This window comes from Xenopus tropicalis, chromosome 9 (genome assembly GCF_000004195.4).
Source record: "Xenopus tropicalis strain Nigerian chromosome 9, UCB_Xtro_10.0, whole genome shotgun sequence".
Taxonomy (NCBI): domain Eukaryota; kingdom Metazoa; phylum Chordata; class Amphibia; order Anura; family Pipidae; genus Xenopus; species Xenopus tropicalis.
In genome coordinates, this window is record NC_030685.2 from 53,982,950 (window position 1) to 54,002,797 (window position 19,848).

A 19,848-nucleotide genomic window follows, 5' to 3' on the forward strand; every position below is an offset into this window, starting at 1 on the left:
GGGCAGTGCCATCTAAGGCATTGTTATAGCCTTGCCTCATGGATGGCAGGAAGACCTGTGAATCAGTGGAAAAGTTGTCTGTTATGTTAATTTAAGAAACACTATGTGGTGATGTGCAAAAGTGTTGCAAAGAGTGCAGGGGTCAAAGCTCACCCACCATGCAGTGAATTGGCCTAATGCACCAGATATTTCCACACACAAATGTAAAATGCTGCTGCACATTCCAGCACAGAAGGGCACAGTGTACTTCAGTAGCTGGGGGAAGCTGCTACATACACCTGTAGGTTCATTAATAGATGAACAAGAAAGAATTAGAAGCATAATGTATTCATTTTTATTTGTTTATATAGCAAAATATGTTTACAGCTGATACCATCATATATATATTCCCATAATTTCTAGTAAGGGTTTGTTATATACATTATATAGGAAAATAAAAGAGGTCATTCACTTGAAGACTTCTATATGAGTGTAGTGTGCCATGCATTAGAGTCAATATGGGCAGGCAGTAAGGACAGGCATGAGCTGCTTCTCCTGAAGATGCTCTCTGCACGGAGCACTGAATTCCCTATCCAATCCATATAGTTTATAAGTTATACAAGATTTTTCAGAAATATAAGTGATTTATTTACTAACTTTTGACATAAGGGGAGAAATACAAAAGAATGCTCACTGCTGCTCGGCAAACCCTGTCAGTACAAACATGCACAAAGCCAGCACAGAAACTACAGACTGGATACTCCTCTTGCCATATTCTCCAGATGAAAATCACCAACTTAAATATGTCTCATTTACCATGAGTCTAGAGGGTGGTAAGAATATCTCCGTGTGCTCTGTGGATGTCCCTGCTTCCTCTCTGCTCTCAATGGATGCTGCATAAACATGTGGGGAAGCAATGAAAACACTGCTCTTGGGACAGATATCACGTAACATTTTAAGACTGTGCTAGTTGCATTGTCTTGCAGGTCTTGACTGGGATTTAAAATAGGTTCTGGCATTTGAAGCCCCCCACAGACCCAAGGAATAGTGACTTACAGCAACCACTAAAATCCATAGATTGCCAGTCCGGGCCTGCTGTCGTGGATTTGTACCCAGTCCTTACAATAGCAGGTCAGATTAATGGTGTGGGGATGCTGTTGCAGAGCAGGTTCTTTAGCATCTGTTTAAACATAAACATTGAGAGATCTCACTGCTCGCTATGCCTTCTCTTACATGATACAGATCCTGTCAACTCAAGGTTAGGTAAGTAGATTGGAAAACCATTCCCACAGTAATTTAATTTATCTTTCAATAGCTATTACTGTAACGCAGACAGCAACATTCTGAGACAACATGCAAATGGTCTTCATTTTTTTTTTTTTTAATTTCCACTTTTCGTTCAGCTGCTCTATAGAATGGAATTTAGCAGCTATCTGGTTGCTAGGTTGTAATTTTACCCAAGCAACGAGGCAATGCTTTCAATAAAACACAGGAATATTTAAAGAAGTTGGCCTGAATAAAAGTAAATAATAAGAAATAGAAATAATAATAAAACTGAAGCCTCACAGAGCATTAGATTTATGGCTGTCAGGGTCACTAACCCCCATTAAAAGTGTAAAAGAGGCAGAAAGGGGCAAATAATTAAACAATGGCTTGGTGTCAAACATTTAGAATGTTTTGGAGCCCTACTAGCATAGATTTTTATAGAATCCATATCTTTATTTGTTAGGCATTATCCACTTAAAATGGTACAATTCTTCACCTTAAGCAAGACACTGCATTTAGAAATAAATAAATATACGTTTTAGCTGCAACTACCAGGCATTAAACTAAAACAATCAATGCATTTTATCAGCACCACAGTCACCAGCATTAAATTCATACTACTATTAGTGTATTTCTTCATGTACCACATACTCACAAACACATTAAACCAAATATATTATATACAAACAACAATACAGATTATTTTAATATACAATTCTGCAGAATATGTGTTTTATAAATATGTGTTAATAAAAAAATATATACATTTTTAAAGTATAAATATAAAGTGACATGGACTATTGATTTAAAGAGATACTGACACCTACAATTAAACTTTTTAAAAAAATATGTAATAACATTGTTTTATATGGCAAAATTATAAATAGAATGCAAAGTATGTCCTGATGCTTTTACATTACCTATTAGATCTCCCATGTTCCTCTATGAGGGGGCTGCCATATTTGTGCATCAGTAGTCCATTAGCATTAAAAGCTATAACTGACAATTTGAAAGGGGCCAGTCAAGTTTAGGAATTTCAGTTAACAATTACTTTTTATGACTTAGAGCAGACCTAATCAGCAAAAAATGGTCAACATAATTTTTCATGTCAGTATCACTTTAATATCTGAAAGTATAGTAGTAACTACTGAAATAGGCAGAATAGTTGTTTAATGTGCTCACATTACACATAGATTACTCACAATGAATTACAATTTCAGACGCCAACAATCAATATTAACCCTCTCTAATGTATTCCTTTTTAATTTATTTTACAGTTGTTTCCAATCCTACCTAAAATGTAAATGCAAAATCTCATCAACTCCACAATCTCAGTATGACTAGGCACAAAAGGGTTATTTACAAACCCCAGGGGCCCAAGTGCAAAAGCCCCTTAGTTCTCACTTGCAGAACACTTGCACCCTTATGGTTGTTGCTTCCTGCATGGAGGACTGGATCAGAAATCCAGCAGCATCAGGAGGCACAGCTCAGCCCTGTCATTACTGCCTGCCTTACACCAGTTGGTAAGGACAGGGACCTCAATGCAGGTTGTGCCTCCTGTGACTGCCCACCTTGCACATTCAAATGATGTGCATGTTATGGAGTGGTGTGGGGGTGCCTACGTACATCCCGCTCCCTGCCTCTCTTGGATCCTTCTCTGGATAACACACAAGGCTGGGGGCTATTTGGACACAGCCAAACACAGTGTATAAAATGCAAAAATATGGTTGACTGTATTTTTTGTGTTAATTTGCATGTGGTGTTCAGTTTTGCAAATGAGGCCTTAGGGCAACCAACACAATGGGGCAAAGTTTTACTATTTTATTTATACTGCACTTGAGCAATCAGTCTCAGTGTATTTAAATTCTTCATCAGAGGCTGCTGTGTAAATAACAAGAAAGAGCATCACCTTTTCATGAACTTGTTAAATAGGTAATAAATAGATTAAATAAATATATATTCATAACAAAAAATACAAATATTCAAATAGTCTCCTTCACAACTCATTGTTATACACAGTGCCCATAATTTTAGGACTAACAAAGATTCCTTAAGAATCAAATGTAGTAAATTAAATATCAGCTTAGTTATTCCTGGATTAATCTCGAATTTATGGTTTGTAGGAAAAATTAGCTTGGTGTTTGCATACCTACCAACAACAGAATTATAGTATAAGGCACAAATAAGACCATGCCCCAGTTCTGCCCCAACAACTCCCAGTTATAATGGGACAGTAAAATCAAGGACAGTGAAAATCATATGCAAAAATGACATGTACACAAAAAAGTACAAATTTTTAGTTGAAACCTAACATGGACAAAAAAACAACTTTTTTGTGAGTGTATGTTGCTGGTATATGATACATTCTTCTTTCTTATCTCTGACAATTCTGTTAAGTTCAGTGTGGATATCCAACAAATGTTTTTGCTTCCTGAGAAAAAATAAAATTAAAATTGTTAGTGCCAAACAAAAATACCAGCAATTCCTCCTGTTAAAGGGAAACTAATTATGATTGAAAAAAAAGTAATAATCTGTAACAAGAGAGGGAAGAAGCAAAGTCTCATGTTTTTAGGCGGATGTCGGCTACATGTGCCTGCACCCAAGTGTATTTAATGCTGTCGGATGCAGAAATGAGTAGGGGAATTATTAAGCTACGTGCGGCATTAGCTTTAGCTGAAAGTTGTCAGGGTTCTTGCTGGACTTTTTACCCAATCAACTACTCACAGCCATCTGGTACAAGAGCATGTACTCCTCTGCGGCTCTTTGCTTTTGCTGTTTGATATTTAAAGTTAGTGATTCTGAGCCCTCTGTACATATACAGTGTGTAGCTATGCCCTTTATTACACCAAGTGCTTCCAGCACTGGCTGGGGGTTGCACTGCTGTAGCAGAAATGTACCTTATCCTTTTTCATTAAGTCTGTACCTAACAACCAGCCTTCCTCTAGGATACTGACTGGAGTTTTTTTTTTCTGGCTGGCAGGTCCATACTATCCAGTGAGGTGCATGTTTTCCTTTTCGTTTTTTTATATGGTGTTTGGTACCTGAAGTGGTGAGCCTCTCAGTTCTCTGTGCAGACACAGAGATGTGTGCTCATAATTCCACCAGGTGTTTTCGGAACTAGCTGGAGGTTTTTTAACCTCCTTCCTTTTTTATTCTTCACTGAACAGGCAATGTTACTATTTATGCTGTGTATTACTGTAAAATATAGATTGCACCCTGGAACTTTTAATTCCTTTCTGTTGGGCTTAGGTTTGTACACAGCTGTAGTGTAACAACACCTACGGCCCTCGGCGCATGTGGCCTCTAGTTTTTGCCGTGGCCCTTGGCGCATATGGCCACCGGCTTTTGCTGTTGCCCTTGGTGCTTGCGGTAGACAGCTTTTAAAAGAACTAAAAAAAACCAAAACATTCCTATTTAACCTAGTCTATAAAGGTTGTATTAGCATGAGTCAACTACTGAGAACCAAAGAGCATGATCACAGGGACATATCATCACATAATTGCTTCCTTAAAATATAAATAACATTTCAAGACACACATTCCGCTGTGTCTGCACTCAGACCAATGTAATGTGCAGACAGAGAAGTAAGCAGAGCCAAATGTGTCAGCTGTTTCTAGGTCTGCGTTTATAGACAGGCCTTGGAACAGCCACGTGTGGCACTAGCTTTAGGGTAGAAAAATCTAATAGTGTGGCTGAATGCGGGCAGATACAAAGGCTCCAGGTGAAGCCACACTAAGCAGAATTCGGCACAAAACTGTTTGTGAGTGTAGGAGGGGTTGACCCCATGTGGCACTAGCCGAAAGCTAAACACTAATCTGAGCTGGCTGTTTTCACAGCAGAAATAAATCCCAATCTGGAACATCAATAGACTGCAGCCTAAAGCTAAAAACTAGGTATTGCTTTAATTTGATACAGTCCAAAGAGGAATGGTCAGCTATAGCATATACCCCCTTATTGCCTATTATGACAAATAGAAAGAAGATTCTCACACTTAGGGGCCGTACAACAGATCCGAATACAAAAAATTTGCATTTTTTCTAAAGTTCACAACTTTTGCATATTTTCTGCGATATTTTCATACATTTGCGCAACTTTTTCATACTTTGTGACAAAATGTGCAACAATTTATACGACATAATCGTATTTGTTGCGCCGAGCACAAAAGTTTCAGATTCATTCAAGCTTCAGTATCGTGACTTTCCTTGGGCCAGGTTGGAGCTGCAGAGTGCCATTGAGTTCTATGGGACGCTTCAAAAATCATGCACAGAAGGATCGAAGTCAGAAAGGTTTTTCCGCCATTTTCATATAATTTATGTTTCAAATAAAATTGTATTTAAAAAAAAAATAGAATTATTTCTTCTTGGGATTGTTTCTCTGATTAAAGAGTTCAATCCCAAAAGGACTGATCAGAAATCAGGTTACTGATATATTGATATGTAAATTTGGCAAAAAAGATCAGCCAACAAATTACCAACATTATTTCACTTTCAGTGGGGACAATTTTATGAGATGTACCATTAGCTTTTAATCCTAAAATGCACACAGTAATGTAAATGAACACACTAGATTAATGCAACGAAGATCAATAAATTTCTGTATCCTTACCGTTTTTCCACATCATTCAGTAACTGTGACAAGAATCTAAAATACAAAGAGGGCAAGCTTGGAGATTGCTGCAGATATATTTCTTCAACCTTACAATGGCTCCAAAAAATGTCTGCTTCAACTGGTATATTAGGTGGCCTGTTAGCACAGACTGTTGTAGGCCCATCTGCTTCCAACATGTTGTCCAGATCTTTATCCCCCTGGGCAATATAGTTTTGAATAAAGAACAGCTTAGGCTTTCCCACCAAACGCGGACATGACTTTCCAGTAAAAAAGTACTTAATTCTGTCAAGTGAGAATCCTGGCGAGCTGGAGTCTGTGCAAAAAATTGAATCGTCATTCCCGCGGCTGATTATGATGCACACAAATATGTCATGGTTTATGTGCTGCTCCATATTTGCCACATCTTTTAAAATGCTTTCAAGTTGTTCTATGATGCAGTACCTATGAATCATGACTGTGAAATGCAGACTTTTGAATGTGTTCTCTAGTAAACCTGTGGAGAAATAAGAAATACTTAGTACCTGAACCGCTGTAAATTACATTTAAAGAACCAAATGATCATCATTTATCTATATAGCGCTTTATATTAATTTTTAACATTCTGGTTCTCACAAAAATGTAACAAACAAGGAGCCTAATAACAGCGTTGCTCAATTAACCCTGATATTACATTATGGTGTGTAGGAAATGGAATGTACTCCAAAATTAAAAATGAATGTTACAAAAGACTCAACATAATACCTTGTACTATCTTAACTAAGATATAATTAATTCTTATTGGAGGCTAAAAAAACTGTAGGGTTTAAATAACGTTTAAATGATTTTTCAGTAGATTTAAGGTATGAAGATCCAAATTATGGAAATTTCTTATCCAGGTCCTGAGCATTCTGGATAACAGGTCCTATACCTGTACTGGTAAAGGTATATGCCAGTACAGGTATGGTCCAGAAACCAATTTTACGTGGAGAGTTAATAAATCAACACCTTTGTTCTTACCACCTTAGATGTTTTACATTTCATACAAACCTTTTATCATATTTTTCATCCACTTCATTAACCGAATATAAAGAAGAGCGGTTTGAAGATTACTATGCATTAAATGCACTTTACTCACACAAATAATTTTATACGGTATTTTATTATAATGAAACAATTAAGTTAAGATTCAGCAAAGGTGTTGCACATTGAGCAGTCTCCACACATTATGAAGGATTTGTGTTTTTAAGCATTATATGCACTTTTCATATCCCTTTTTCAGTTGAGATAAATGTACTTATCTACTGTGCACCTGACGGGCGTGCCAAGCCAACCGGGTGCACTAGGCAATCTGGTGGGCCACCTTGCCTCCGCAGCCTCCTCCCCTCTGACAAGCAGCAGCGGCAATGACACAGGAGTGTGGACTAGGGGTAGGCAAGAGAGTTACCTGCCTTGCAAACACAATCATTGCACCCTAGGCAGTTGCCTCTTCTGCCTGCCATTAGTTCTGGTTCTGCCACCTGACAGTGCAACATCATCCCTAAAGCTGAAGCTTTTGATATCCTTCTGCAATAAAGCAGTAGGACCTTGTAGTTACTGTATCTATTTTGTGCTTCTTTATACATCTAATTGCATGGAGACATCGCCCAAGGTTTGGTGAGAACTGGCAAACTGTGGTTAATAAAGTAAGTGTGCTACATAGTTTCTGCCATTGAATATATAAGAGACAAGCAATCTACAACGAACACAGATATTTCTGATCTATATTAGTTTTATTTTTACTTTTATTCAGCATTAGTTCTACTTACTTGCATCATTTCCAACACAGTCAATAATAAGGCAGAACCCCATTGTTTCTTTCCTTACCACATAGCGCTCTTCTTCTCTCTGCTAAAGGCAAGATTTAAATTTTTTTTATTGAAGAACTTTATTCATATAGAGTACAGCAGAGAAAATAAAAATCAGGGTATTTAAAAAAGGAGCTGTTCATTTTATGATGGTTAATAATCAAACAGGCAGCATTTGTGGCTGTCAATCTTTGTGTCAGAGGGTGAAATTACTAGTATAAAATAAAAAAATTCAAAATTTTCTTTCTTTCACTCACTATTTGACTAGTGGGTTACACCCATCACCCTCTCTGTCCTATTTTGCAGCCCACTTTTATTATTTGACTTTTCCGCCCTTTGTCTTTGAAAATGTAAAAACTAAATTTACTGGTGGCGCCTAAGTTGGTAACCCATGAAAAATGATTCTGTATGTGGCGGTTTATACAAAGAATGCATGCTAATAAAAAAGTGAATACCCTCAGATCATCTGACCTGAATAAATCCAAATATATTTGCAGATATCAACGTACTGAAGAAATACAAAAAAAAACAAAATCATCTAACCAAATCAGGCCAAATGAGAATGAATAGTAAATTCACCAGAAACATCTATAGATAGATAAAAAAGTAAATCATTATAAATGTACAACAGCATGAAAGGCTCTTTATACACCGAGATGAATGTAATCCTTTATGTCACTGAAGAAATAAAATAAGAGGAAACAAAACTGCAAGCTGGAATTTCCCAGAACTCTGACATTAGGTAATGTGATTAATGACCTCGCCCTCTGTAAATTCCAACAATGCCAAAAGCTACAGCTAGCGTTGAGCTACAACATATAAAGTCTGAATCACATCTCTAAAAAATATTTGCAGCTGTTCTTAAAGTGATACTGACACCAAAAAACGTTTTTTTTGCCAATAGGAATGCTTTTGTAAGTAACTGGTTCTTGAAGTTCCTAAACCTGACTGTTTTGCCAACCTGACTGTCCCATCTCAGCCTGTCCGTTATTGCTATTAATGCTAACAGCCTCCTGCTACACAAATATGGCAGCCCCCTCATGGAGTAACTCAGGGGATCAGATAGGTAAAAGCATCAGGCAAATAATAAATGTTATGATGCATGTAAAAAAAATGTTGGTATCTCTCTAAAATTGCAATGTGTAACTGGATACATTTTAGAGGAAAACAAAAAAAAACAAAAAAAAAAAGCAGTCTCCCATATGGCAATGAGTCATCAAGTCCATGGGTGACTGGGTGCTTCCCAGGCCACTTAATTAATGCCTAAGCTACGAGCCACTAATGTTTTGTATGGCCATGCACAATATGTAGTTTTTACGCAAAGGAGATTCATTTTGTATGGAATAGACCATACCATAAACTATGCAGCTTGGAGAGCATCTGGGTTGATAATTAAATAAATGATTTAGTGATTGGAATTGGCTTATTTATGAACTCAAGTTCAAAGCACTAAAATGGCTGAAAAACTAAACATACGTTGAAAATATTCACAAATGTACATGTGTCATGTTCACTGCCAACATGGAAGCCATTTTACTTTATTGGTGCATTTATGCAAGCCTTTCACTATTACACCAGAATGCTGCAGAGAAAATTGTGCACTGAGGGTAAAAAACATGACTATTTCAGCACTTAAGTTTATAAACAGGAACAACTTTGAATCATATGCACTGTGCTTTATACACTGTTACACCCAGCAAAGGAACCACAAAAACACAGCTGGTAAGTACATCTAAGTATAAAAGTTACTGCCTGTTATTATTAGTTTGTAAATCTGTCTCATTTTTATTCCCCTGCAATTTATACAAATCTGCCATTAGTATAATGGCACAATATTCAAGCTCCTAACAGTACATACATGTACAACAACACACAGAAGAGGTTTAGCCAAAACAATCACCAAAGCAGCTCTTCCCAGTTCACCACCCACAGGGATGAAAATTGAGCCCCATGCTATACAGTTGCTCTGTATAGATTTTTTTAGAGGCAATTACATGATCCTATGAAATTGGGTTCAAAAGAAAATGTATCTAGTAATTCACTAATTGGTTAAAATGCAAACATGTTACACTATAAATGGTAGAATATAAGTGATCAGCATAATCCGCGAGTTAAACTATTGTAAGAAATCAAAAACTTGTTACACATCTCTCAGCTCCCACTGAGTGAATCATGCTGATTTTTTAGTGGGAGGGAAAAACCAGAAATAAGATGAATAATATTTACAATGAAAATCAACAGGCTGACACAGAATATTCACACTTTCACAAGACTTGTCACAAATATTACATTCCCATCTATGCTTATGTACATACTGGCTTTTTTATAGGTAAGAAAGGCAGGATGTGTTTCCTAACATCTCTAATATTTCTTTACATCTATCCTTTGCATGCATACATTCCTTTAATAAATATATCTGTCCCCACTATATCTACTGGAAGGTTGTTTTAAGTACAAGTATGTATGGAATCTCTTATCCAGAAACATTAACCAGAAAGCTCTAAATAACAGGAAGGCCATCTCCTATAGACTCCATTTTAATCAAATAGTTTATAACATTTAAAAATTATTTCCTTATTCTCTGTAACAATGAAACAGTACCTTGTACTTCAACCTAAGATATAATTAATCCTTATTGGAGGCAACACAATCCTATTGCATTTACTTCATGTTTACATGATTTTTTAGTAGATGTAAGGTATGGTGAACCAAATTACGGAGAGGCCCCTTATTCTGAAAATCCTAGGTCCCAAGCATATTTGTATATGTAACTGTGTGGTTTTCAAATTGGAAATGTGTGCATTTAATTCTAGCCATGTTTCCATAAAGAAATACAGTAATAATTTAATGCTTACTTATTTATTGGGACAAATATTTAATAATTGGGTGAATCAAGGAGGAGTCATTTATTTTTCACATGACTGTGGCATTGTATACATACAAAACTGAAAAGTTTATGCTTTCACATGAATTAATAAAAACAGAATTTCAAAAGCATAGGTATTTTTATTTTACCTGGTCAAATTCTCCAGTTTCTTGAACCGGTACTGAATCTGCTTGAGATAATAACAGCATTAGTTGCGATGAAGCTATGAGTCCATCACAGTACACTACATCATAAGCATGAAAATGTTACCTTTATGGAAATTTATTGCCTCTCCTGGTATCTGTAAATGAAAAAAAAAAAAAGAAATTATTTCTTGTATGTGTGTGCTGTAAGCCAATGGAACTCCTAACTGCCTTTTAAAGTCCTCATATTTTACAACAGAGGGTAAGCTATTATAATACAAAACTCATGTGACAGAAATGACATCACTAGGCACCAAATATAACTGATGACATTTTACAGGATACACACACACAGTGTTCAGTAATGCAGTCCTTTAACCAATCTTATATCAAGTTTTATATGCCCTTTATTTCAAGAAACTGAAATGCAAAAAGTGTTTTCTAATGTGGCATACAATTTCTTAAAACAGGAATACTTTTTTTAAAAATGCTGTTTATTAAGTATTAAATCCAGTGAAATTATTACAGGTATGGGATCCCTTATCCGGAAACCAGTTATCCAGAAAGTTCCGAATTACGGAAAGGCCATCTCCCATAGACTAAATTATAAGCAAATAATTCTAACTTTTAAAAATAATTTACTTTTTCTCTGTAATAATAAAACCTTGTACTTGATCCCAACTAAGATATAATTAATCTTTATTGGAGGCAAAACAAGCCTATTGGGTTTATTCAATATTTAAATGATTTTTAGCAGATTTAAGTTATGGAGATCCAAATTATGGAAAGATCGCTAATCCGGAAAACCCCAGGTCCCGAGCATTCTGGACAACAGATCCCATACCTGTATTATTATTAATGAAAGGTACTGTAAATATTCTAAATACACATACTTAATAAAAAAAGGGTTTAAAGGTTTCATTTGTTTCTCTATTCCAAGCATTGGTTTTGTTGCAAAACTTACCGGAGGAACATTAATCACTCTCTGATTAGAGGGGGGCACCCCAAATACATTGTTGTAGCGATCAGGAAGTGCTAAAAAATAAAAATAAAGACTTGTATTATGGCTACCATTGTTACAAAATATATCAATATTTCAAGTTATTCATGCAAGGCACCTTGTAACATTGATTTGTAACAATGCAGAAATCAAAATTAGATCTCATCAGTGTTCTTTAAAGTGGAATCATCATCTACCCGTTTCTGCTTATAATACATCTTTCTATACAGCTCTGCATTTGATCGGTTTTCTACACCAACTCATTGTATTGCTTGCTTAAATTTTAGTCAAGTGAAATAAAGATTGTAAGGGTTCTTACACAAGTGTTTCTTCATGCATTCCCCTGCTCTAGTTAAAACAGTCCATTCTTCGCCATTCTACTGCAATATGTGGTACATCCATATTGAAATTTTATATATTTAAATACAATTCAAATGTTTTTAAACTGTGTGAAATGTGAATGAATAGATTATGTTGGTCCTGTTGTTTGGCATCTAAAGAAAGTATTGTATGGTATAAAAAGCTAATAACTTATTTTTTTTTTCACCATTAAAAGAGGAACTGAACCCCATCATTCACATTTTAAACCCCCTTAATCACATTTTAATCCAGTACCAAATTGGTCATGGCTTCCATCGTTCATGCTCCGGTTAGGGGATCACTGCCAGGAAACCTACACTGCACATGCACCGATCATAAACATAACTGGTTCACCTGCCCCCCCCCCCCCCCACCCGAAGCTCGGCTGCCATTATTAGCTGCATCTTTTCCCCTTAATTGCTACCCCAGGCAATTACCAATATATACAGCTCTGTTTCAACATTTATTAACAAAGCATTAAATGTAAATAAAATATTTTCACCTTAAGGTGTGACTGATCCTTTAAGGAATAGGCGCTAGGTTTCATGACCATCACATTCTAAAAAAATGTGCAGTTTATCCTTATTGATTTAAATTTTTTCATATTTTAAATTACCATTTTTTTAGGCCTTAAGTGGTACAAAGAACCCATAATAGAGACTCACAATTAAAAGAAAACCTGTTTGCCAATGCTTCAATTACATACACAAAACATTTCCCAATAAAATGCTTCCAAGCACAACCACGTGAATTTATCATGAACATTTATAATGGATATGTGTAACTACAGTTTAGTTTAGTGTGCTGATGCAGGAAAAGTAGAAAAGAAGCAAAGCCACATGAAGCTATATGCAGACACAGCGTAATGGGTTTGACCCTTAGCAGACAAACTGATTTAATACTGCTATGCAAACTGCTATGCTATCCCCAACCAGTGGTTCGTGAGCAACATGTTGCTCTCCAACCCCTTGGATGTTGCTCCCAGTGGTCTTAAAGGAGAAGGAAAGGCAAAATCTATAAATTATACCATTCAATAGTGCTACTATTGTTAATGAAAAACGCTATACTTTTGGCTCTCTTATAGCAAGAATAACTTAGTAAAGCTTATTTCAAAGTTTCAGCTAGCTGTAGTAAATGGCGCCGCCATCTTGGAAGTGGTATGCCCACTTCCTTTTCTTCAGCGCAATACACGCAACATTCCCTCCCCCACCCACCCCCGAGCCATATAGTCAAACATGTTGGAAGGGGAGCGCGCCTGTTTGTGCACGCTCACTGAAGAGAGACATGCGCATGCGCCGCCTACAGCCCTGGTCCTAGTGTCGGTGCAGGAGCGATGCATTATGGGAATCCTCTTTACACAGCTCGGCATTTTTTTTTCTTGTTTAGCTTCTGATCATCTGAACGATCGCAATATGGGCAGACTTAAAGGCACTATTGAGACAACTGAAGGTGAGCCTGCAGCTTGAGATTAACTCTTTGGTAGCCTTTCCTTTAAAGCAGATGCTTATTTTTGAATTTTGGAGAAAAGTTTTGGTTGCATAAAAACCAGGTGTACTGCCAAACAGAGCCTCCTGTAGGCTGCCAGTCCAAATAGGGGCTACCAAATAGCCACATCAACACAATAGCCATGCTTTTGTTGCTCCCCAAGTCTTTTTACATTTGATTGTGACTCAAAGGTAAAAGGTTGGGGACCCCTGCTCTATAAGAAGCCAAAACCTACTAAGCAATAGTAATAGGCAAGAATTCCCTATGTGAAATAGGCAGTTTCTACAGCAGGAATGCAATACCATTTATCATTTCAGATATTCATTTGCTTAAGAAACAAATCACAATTATTACCTGTTTGTTTAAATTTTATTATTTTATTTTTTAGATCAATCCTATGTATATTTTGGAGAGACTGTTCCAACAAATCCAACTTTCCTGGATGAATCAAGTTCATCTTCTCTAGTTCTGTTGCCAGAGTTAGGAATGTCTAAAGGAACAAAAACATAAAGAGCTTTCATTCTCACTTCCCTAACTGGAAAAAATGAAAATTTGCTTAAAAAAATAAACAAACATTTCTGGAGAACATAGTAAAGTTTAAGCTTAAAACACATGTAAAGCCTACATTTGCCTACAATGTATATCAGTTGGGCACATCTCCCCCCACCCAAATCGCATCATTTGTACTGCATATATCCCCTCCGCTTGCCAGCACCATCACATGTTCCTAAAGCAAATAGCAGCTTTCACCTTGTGGCAATTTTTCCTCAGTTACATTTAAATCTGCAAACAGCATACACACACACAGACCCTTATTCAGCATACGTTTCATCAAGAGTGTTATTTTCATGCAGTGAACAGTGTTTAAGTCTTTGCACTAGCAATGAGACCTGTGCTGAGGTTCCTGAAGGTAAACATGGCGGCAAGGGCAGAGTAAAGGCTACCTCAGGGTAACCAGGAGCCCTGAAACACCCCCAATTGAGGGCAATGACATTTGGCAGGATATAGGAGTGGCTTAAGTTCCCAAGGTGGTTTTAACAGCAATAGTTGGATACATGACTGCACTTGTGGATCAGGTGATCATAACTCTGTAGCCAACTTTTCTGAGTAACAATTCCATGATGGGAGAGTGCACCAGCTCATATAACGAACTCCCACAAAAATCAACAGGTATTCAAAGTATTCATGTCACGAGAAGTTCAGAAAATATCTTGCTCATACATTTTAGAAACACAGCAAAATGAGACTCCAAATTTAAATTACAATATAAAATACATGCCTTGTTCTTCAGCTTTCCTCCACTCCTCATGTGATCCTTCAATAAAAATATAAGGGACTCCAAATCTGATTCTTCCAGTTGTTCGCTTATTCCTACCAGAAGACTCCTTTAAAGAAAAAAATAGACTATCACAATTTGGGCTGTAAATAAAAGGTCTTCTATTTTATTATCTGTATTCTAATAGCTCCCGCATAATGCACTTCAGGAGGAACAATTAAATACAATTAGTACCCCAGAAGAGCTTAGATTTAGAATTCAAGAAAAAGCATTAAATATTTACTGGCACATAATCTCTATAGAGTTGTACCCAACCATAGCTATAAAGCTGGCCATAGACGTACTGATAAAATCGAACAAAACCTAGTCGGAATTATCATCCCAATAATTTTCGTACCATGGCGATCGGTTGTTTAGTTGATTGGCCAATTTAGAAAATTTCTGTTGGATAAGGATAAAATCTGTGCATGTATTGTGTATTGGGCAATATCTTTGGGGGACCTACAATGGAAGTCCCTTTCGTATGATTGGTGTCTGCCAACGATTTCATTTTCAGATCATCCTCCGATTTGTTATTTTTAGGGCTTTATCCCACAATTTTAGTCTAAATGTTAGTTTTAGATTGTAGTATTTAAAGGAGAAAGAAAGATAAAAACTAAGTAAGCTTTATCAGAAAGGTCTATGTAAATACAGCCATAAGCACTCACAGAAACGCTGCACTGGGTTCTCTGTCAAAAGATTTCTTGTTATCTTACATATAGGAGATAATTATGTCATTTTCCTTTTTTTATTATATGACACTCTGATCAGACATGTGAATACAGGACAGACTTGTTCCGTGCCTGGAAACTGTTCTTATTGCTTCCAACTCCAATTGCAGAAGCAAAGAACAGGGAGCAAGATTTACACATATCAGCTGGGATTCTCATTGGAGGATTGTTTGCATTTTAATGCAGCCGCTGGGACTGAAGATTTGGGGGAAAGTTTTGGAAATGCTTTATTGTTAAATTGTTCTTGGATTAAATAATTAACGTTTGGTTGAGCAAGTGCAGTGCAGCAGAGTTTAGTACCCCTTAAATAAACCAGGTTTACAAGTTAACAGGAAGTGTTTTTTACAAATTAAAGCGAATAATAATTTACCTAAATTCCTACTTTAGTTATACAGAAACAAGAGAGGGAAGTAAACACCAACAGGTCAATAACTAACTGGACTAAAAGGTCAAGTAAAGAACAAAGTGAAAAAGGAATGTGTAGAAAATACCCTGATGGGCAATACACCACTTGGCACCTATCATTGTAGAAAATGTGGAGCCATCATTTTAGGCAATGGTACAGGTATGGGACCTGTTATCCAGAATGCTTGGGTCCTCAGATTTTCCAGATAAAGGGTCTTTCCATAATTTGGTTTTCTGCACCTTTAGTCTACAAAAAAAGAATTTTAACAGTATTTAAATCCAATAGGATTGTTCTGCCACCAATAAGGATTAATTGTGTTGGGTTGAAAACCTCAACATACTGTTCTTCGACTTTGGCTTATTCTTCCGCTTCTTCTTCTTAGCGCCCCCCATTTTCTAAACGCTACTCCTCCTACAGTTTTATGGGTACAACACCCAAACTCGCCACACATCTTCACCCTATAGCGGAGCAGGTTGCTTGTGCTTTTCTAAGCGATCCCGCCCTCCGTCTTTTTGTGGCGCCGCTCCGAACACCCCAATTTTCCCATTGACTTTGACAGGGAAGATTTTCAAACTGTTGCCACACTTACAGCTTTGAAGCTACACTTGAATAACATAATAATGGGGTCACCCCGAATGAAACAGCCACATTTGATGGATGACCCTAAAGTGGGAGGGGCCAACAACAGCCAATCAAATTTCACCCATTGACTTTTATGGGGAAATTGAAACTGCTGCCAATCTTACAGCTTTGAGGCTACACTCCCCAAACTTGAATCACATAGTCATGGGGTCAGCCCGAATGAAAATAAGATGATTGTTGGATGCCCAAAAGTGGGCGGAGCTGTGAACAGCCAATCAGATTGTACCTATTGACTTGGCGAAAATCCAGCCTGCTGCTATTCTCACAGTATAACGCCGGGGTCCCAAAACTTTGCAGGGTTAGGCACAAGGTAACTGCATTTCAAGTTTAGAAAAAGTGGGTGGAGCCAACAACACAACAACAGCCAATTAGATTTTACCTATTGACTTTCAATAGGGATATTTAACCTGCTGCCATTCTCACTGTATTAACCCCAGGGTCCCCAAACTTTTCACAGTTGGTCACTAGGGGACTGCAGTTTTAGTTTTGAAAAGTGGGCAGAGCCACCAACAGCCAATCATATTTCACCTATAGAATTTTATTGGTTTGATGCCAGGGTGAGTTTGGAGGGGAAAGTGAATAACAGTGAACTGCTATTGTTCCAATCTTTAGTTACAGGGGGTCAAGAAACTGTATCATTATCATCCCCCGCATCCCTCTAAAGTGGTACTGTCCGACCCCCCCAAACAAAATTTTACGGTCAAACCTCCCCCTCCCCACCAACAAAATGGTACGCTCCGACCCCCTCTCCATCCAAAAAACGGTACGGCCCAACCCCCCTTCAACAAAATGGTACAGTCTGACCCCACCTCCAACAAAATGGTATGGCCCAGTCCCCGCTCTCCAACAAGATCGTACGGTCCAAACAACCCCCCCAACAAAATGGTATGGTCCGAACTCCCCCACCAACACAATGGTACAGTCCGACACCCCCTTCAACAAAATGGTATGGCCTAACCCCCCTCCAACAAAATGGCACAGCCCAACCCCTCCTCCAATAAAATGGTACGGTCCAACCTCCCATCCAACAAAATGGTACGGTGCAACCCCCCTTCCAACAAAATGGTATGGCTTAACCCCCCTCCAATAAAATGGTACGGCCCAATCCCCCTTCAACGTAAATGGTACGGTCCGACCACCCCCTCCAACAAAATGGTACGGTCCGACCCCCCACTCCAACAAAATGGTACGGTCCGACCCCCCACTCCAACAAAATGGTACGGTCCGACCCCCCTCTCCAACAAAATGGTACGGTCCGACCCCCCCTCCAACAAAATGGTACGGTCCGACCCCCCCCCCCTCCAACAAAATGGTACGGTCCGACCCCCCTCCAAATAAATGGTACGGTCCGACCCCCCCTCCAAATAAATGGTACGGTCCGACCCCCCCCTCCAAATAAATGGTACGGTCCGACCCCCCCCTCCAAATAAATGGTACGGTCCGACCCCCCCCTCCAAATAAATGGTACGGTCCGACCCCCCCTCCAACAAAATGGTACGGTCCGACCCCCCCCCTCCAACAAAATGGTACGGTCCGACCCCCCCTCCAACAAAATGGTACGGTCCGACCCCCCCTCCAACAAAATGGTACGGTCCGACCCCCCCCCCCTCCAACAAAATGGTACGGTCCGACCACCCCCTCTAATAAAATGGTACGGTCCGACCAACCCCCTCTAATAAAATGGTACGGTCCGACCCCCCCTCTAATAAAATGGTACGGTCCGACCCCCCCCCCCTCCAATAAAATGGTACGGTCCGACCCCCCCCTCCAATAAAATGGTACGGTCCGACCCCCCCCCTCCAACAAAATGGTACGGTCTGACCCCCCCCTCCAACAAAATGGTACGGTCCGACCCCCCCCTCCAAATAAATGGTACGGTCCGACCCCCCCTCCAAATAAATGGTACGGTCCGACCCCCCCCTACAAATAAATGGTACGGTCCGACCCCCCCCCCCCCTACAAATAAATGGTACGGTCCGACCAACCCCCTCTAATAAAATGGTACAGTCCGACCAACCCCCTCTAATAGAATGGTACGGTCCGACCTCCCCTCCAATAAAATGGTACGGTCCGACCACCCCCCCAACAAAATGGTACGGTCCGACCCCCCCCCTCCAACAAAATGGTACGGTCCGACCCCCCCCCCCTCCAACAAAATGGTACGGTCCGACCACCCCCCCCCCTCTAATAAAATGGTACGGTCCGACCAACCCCCTCTAATAAAATGGTACGGTCCGACCACCCCCCCTCTAATAGAATGGTACGGTCCGACCACCCCCCCCAACAAAATGGTACGGTCCAACACCCCTCTCCAATAAAATGGTACGGTCCCATCTTTAGCTACAGGGGCTGTCATGAAACTATATAATTATGTTGGGTTGAAAAACCCACAGACTATTTTTCGACTTCAGCTTTTTCTTCTTCTTAGCGCCCCCCCATTTTCTAAACGCTACTCCTCCTACAGTTTTAGGGGTACAACACCCACATTCTCCACACTTCTTCACCATATAGCGGAGCAGGTTGCTTGTGCTTTTCTAAGGGATCCCGCCCCCCCTGTCTTTTTGGGGAGCCGCTCCGAACACCCCAATTTTCCCATTGACTTTGACAGGGAAAATTTTTAAACTGTTGCCACACTTACAGTTTTAAAGCTACACCACCCAAACCTGAATAACATATTCATGGGGTCACCCCAACTGAAACACTGAAACCAACAACAGCCAATCAGATTTTACCTATTGACTTTCAATGGGAAATTCAACCTGCTGCCATTCTCACAGTATTAAACCCAGGGTCCCCAAACTTTTCACAGTTGGTCAATAGGGAACTGAAGTTTTAGTTTTGAAAAAGTGGGCGGAGCCACCAACAGCCAATCATATTTCACCTATTGAATTTTATTGGTTTGATGCCAGGGTTCCCAAACTTTGCACAGTTTAGTCACTCAGTGACATTTTCAAGTTTAGAAAAGTGGGTGTGGCCAACAACAGCCAATCCTATACCTTTACCTACAGACTTTGTAAAGCAGAGCCAATCCATTTCCACCCATTAAATTTAATTGGTTAATATTTAAACTGATGCCATTATTTAAGTATTAATTCCAGCGTTGTTAAACTTTACAAAGTTAGTCACTGGGTATTTAAAGAATGGCAGCAGTTCAAATTTAAACATATGAAGTCTATACAATGAAAGAAATGAGATTGAGTATGTAGTCACCCAGTGACTGACTG

The 19,848-nt window shown here is 38.8% G+C and overlaps 1 protein-coding gene across 8 annotated transcripts in view; it reads right to left on the reverse strand.

Annotated features, from left to right (window-relative positions):
* Positions 1-311: 311 nt before the first annotated feature.
* cflar (CASP8 and FADD like apoptosis regulator) overlaps positions 312-19,848 on the reverse strand; it is a 28,675-nt gene continuing 9,138 nt past the window's right edge. For 7 of the 8 annotated variants that reach the window (XM_004917781.3, XM_012971051.3, XM_012971049.3 and 4 more), the window contains 8 exons: positions 14,810-14,915; positions 13,885-14,020; positions 11,650-11,720; positions 10,813-10,843; positions 10,692-10,729; positions 7,638-7,719; positions 5,851-6,346; positions 312-3,676 (listed from right to left, as the gene is read on the reverse strand). In XM_004917781.3, the coding sequence (XP_004917838.1) occupies positions 3,553-3,676; positions 5,851-6,346; positions 7,638-7,719; positions 10,692-10,729; positions 10,813-10,843; positions 11,650-11,720; positions 13,885-14,020; positions 14,810-14,915 (1,084 nt within the window). In that variant the 3' untranslated portion in view covers positions 312-3,552. The remainder of the gene's footprint in view (positions 3,677-5,850; positions 6,347-7,637; positions 7,720-10,691; positions 10,730-10,812; positions 10,844-11,649; positions 11,721-13,884; positions 14,021-14,809; positions 14,916-19,848) is intronic. The other variant, XM_002936517.5, reaches the window with a different exon arrangement.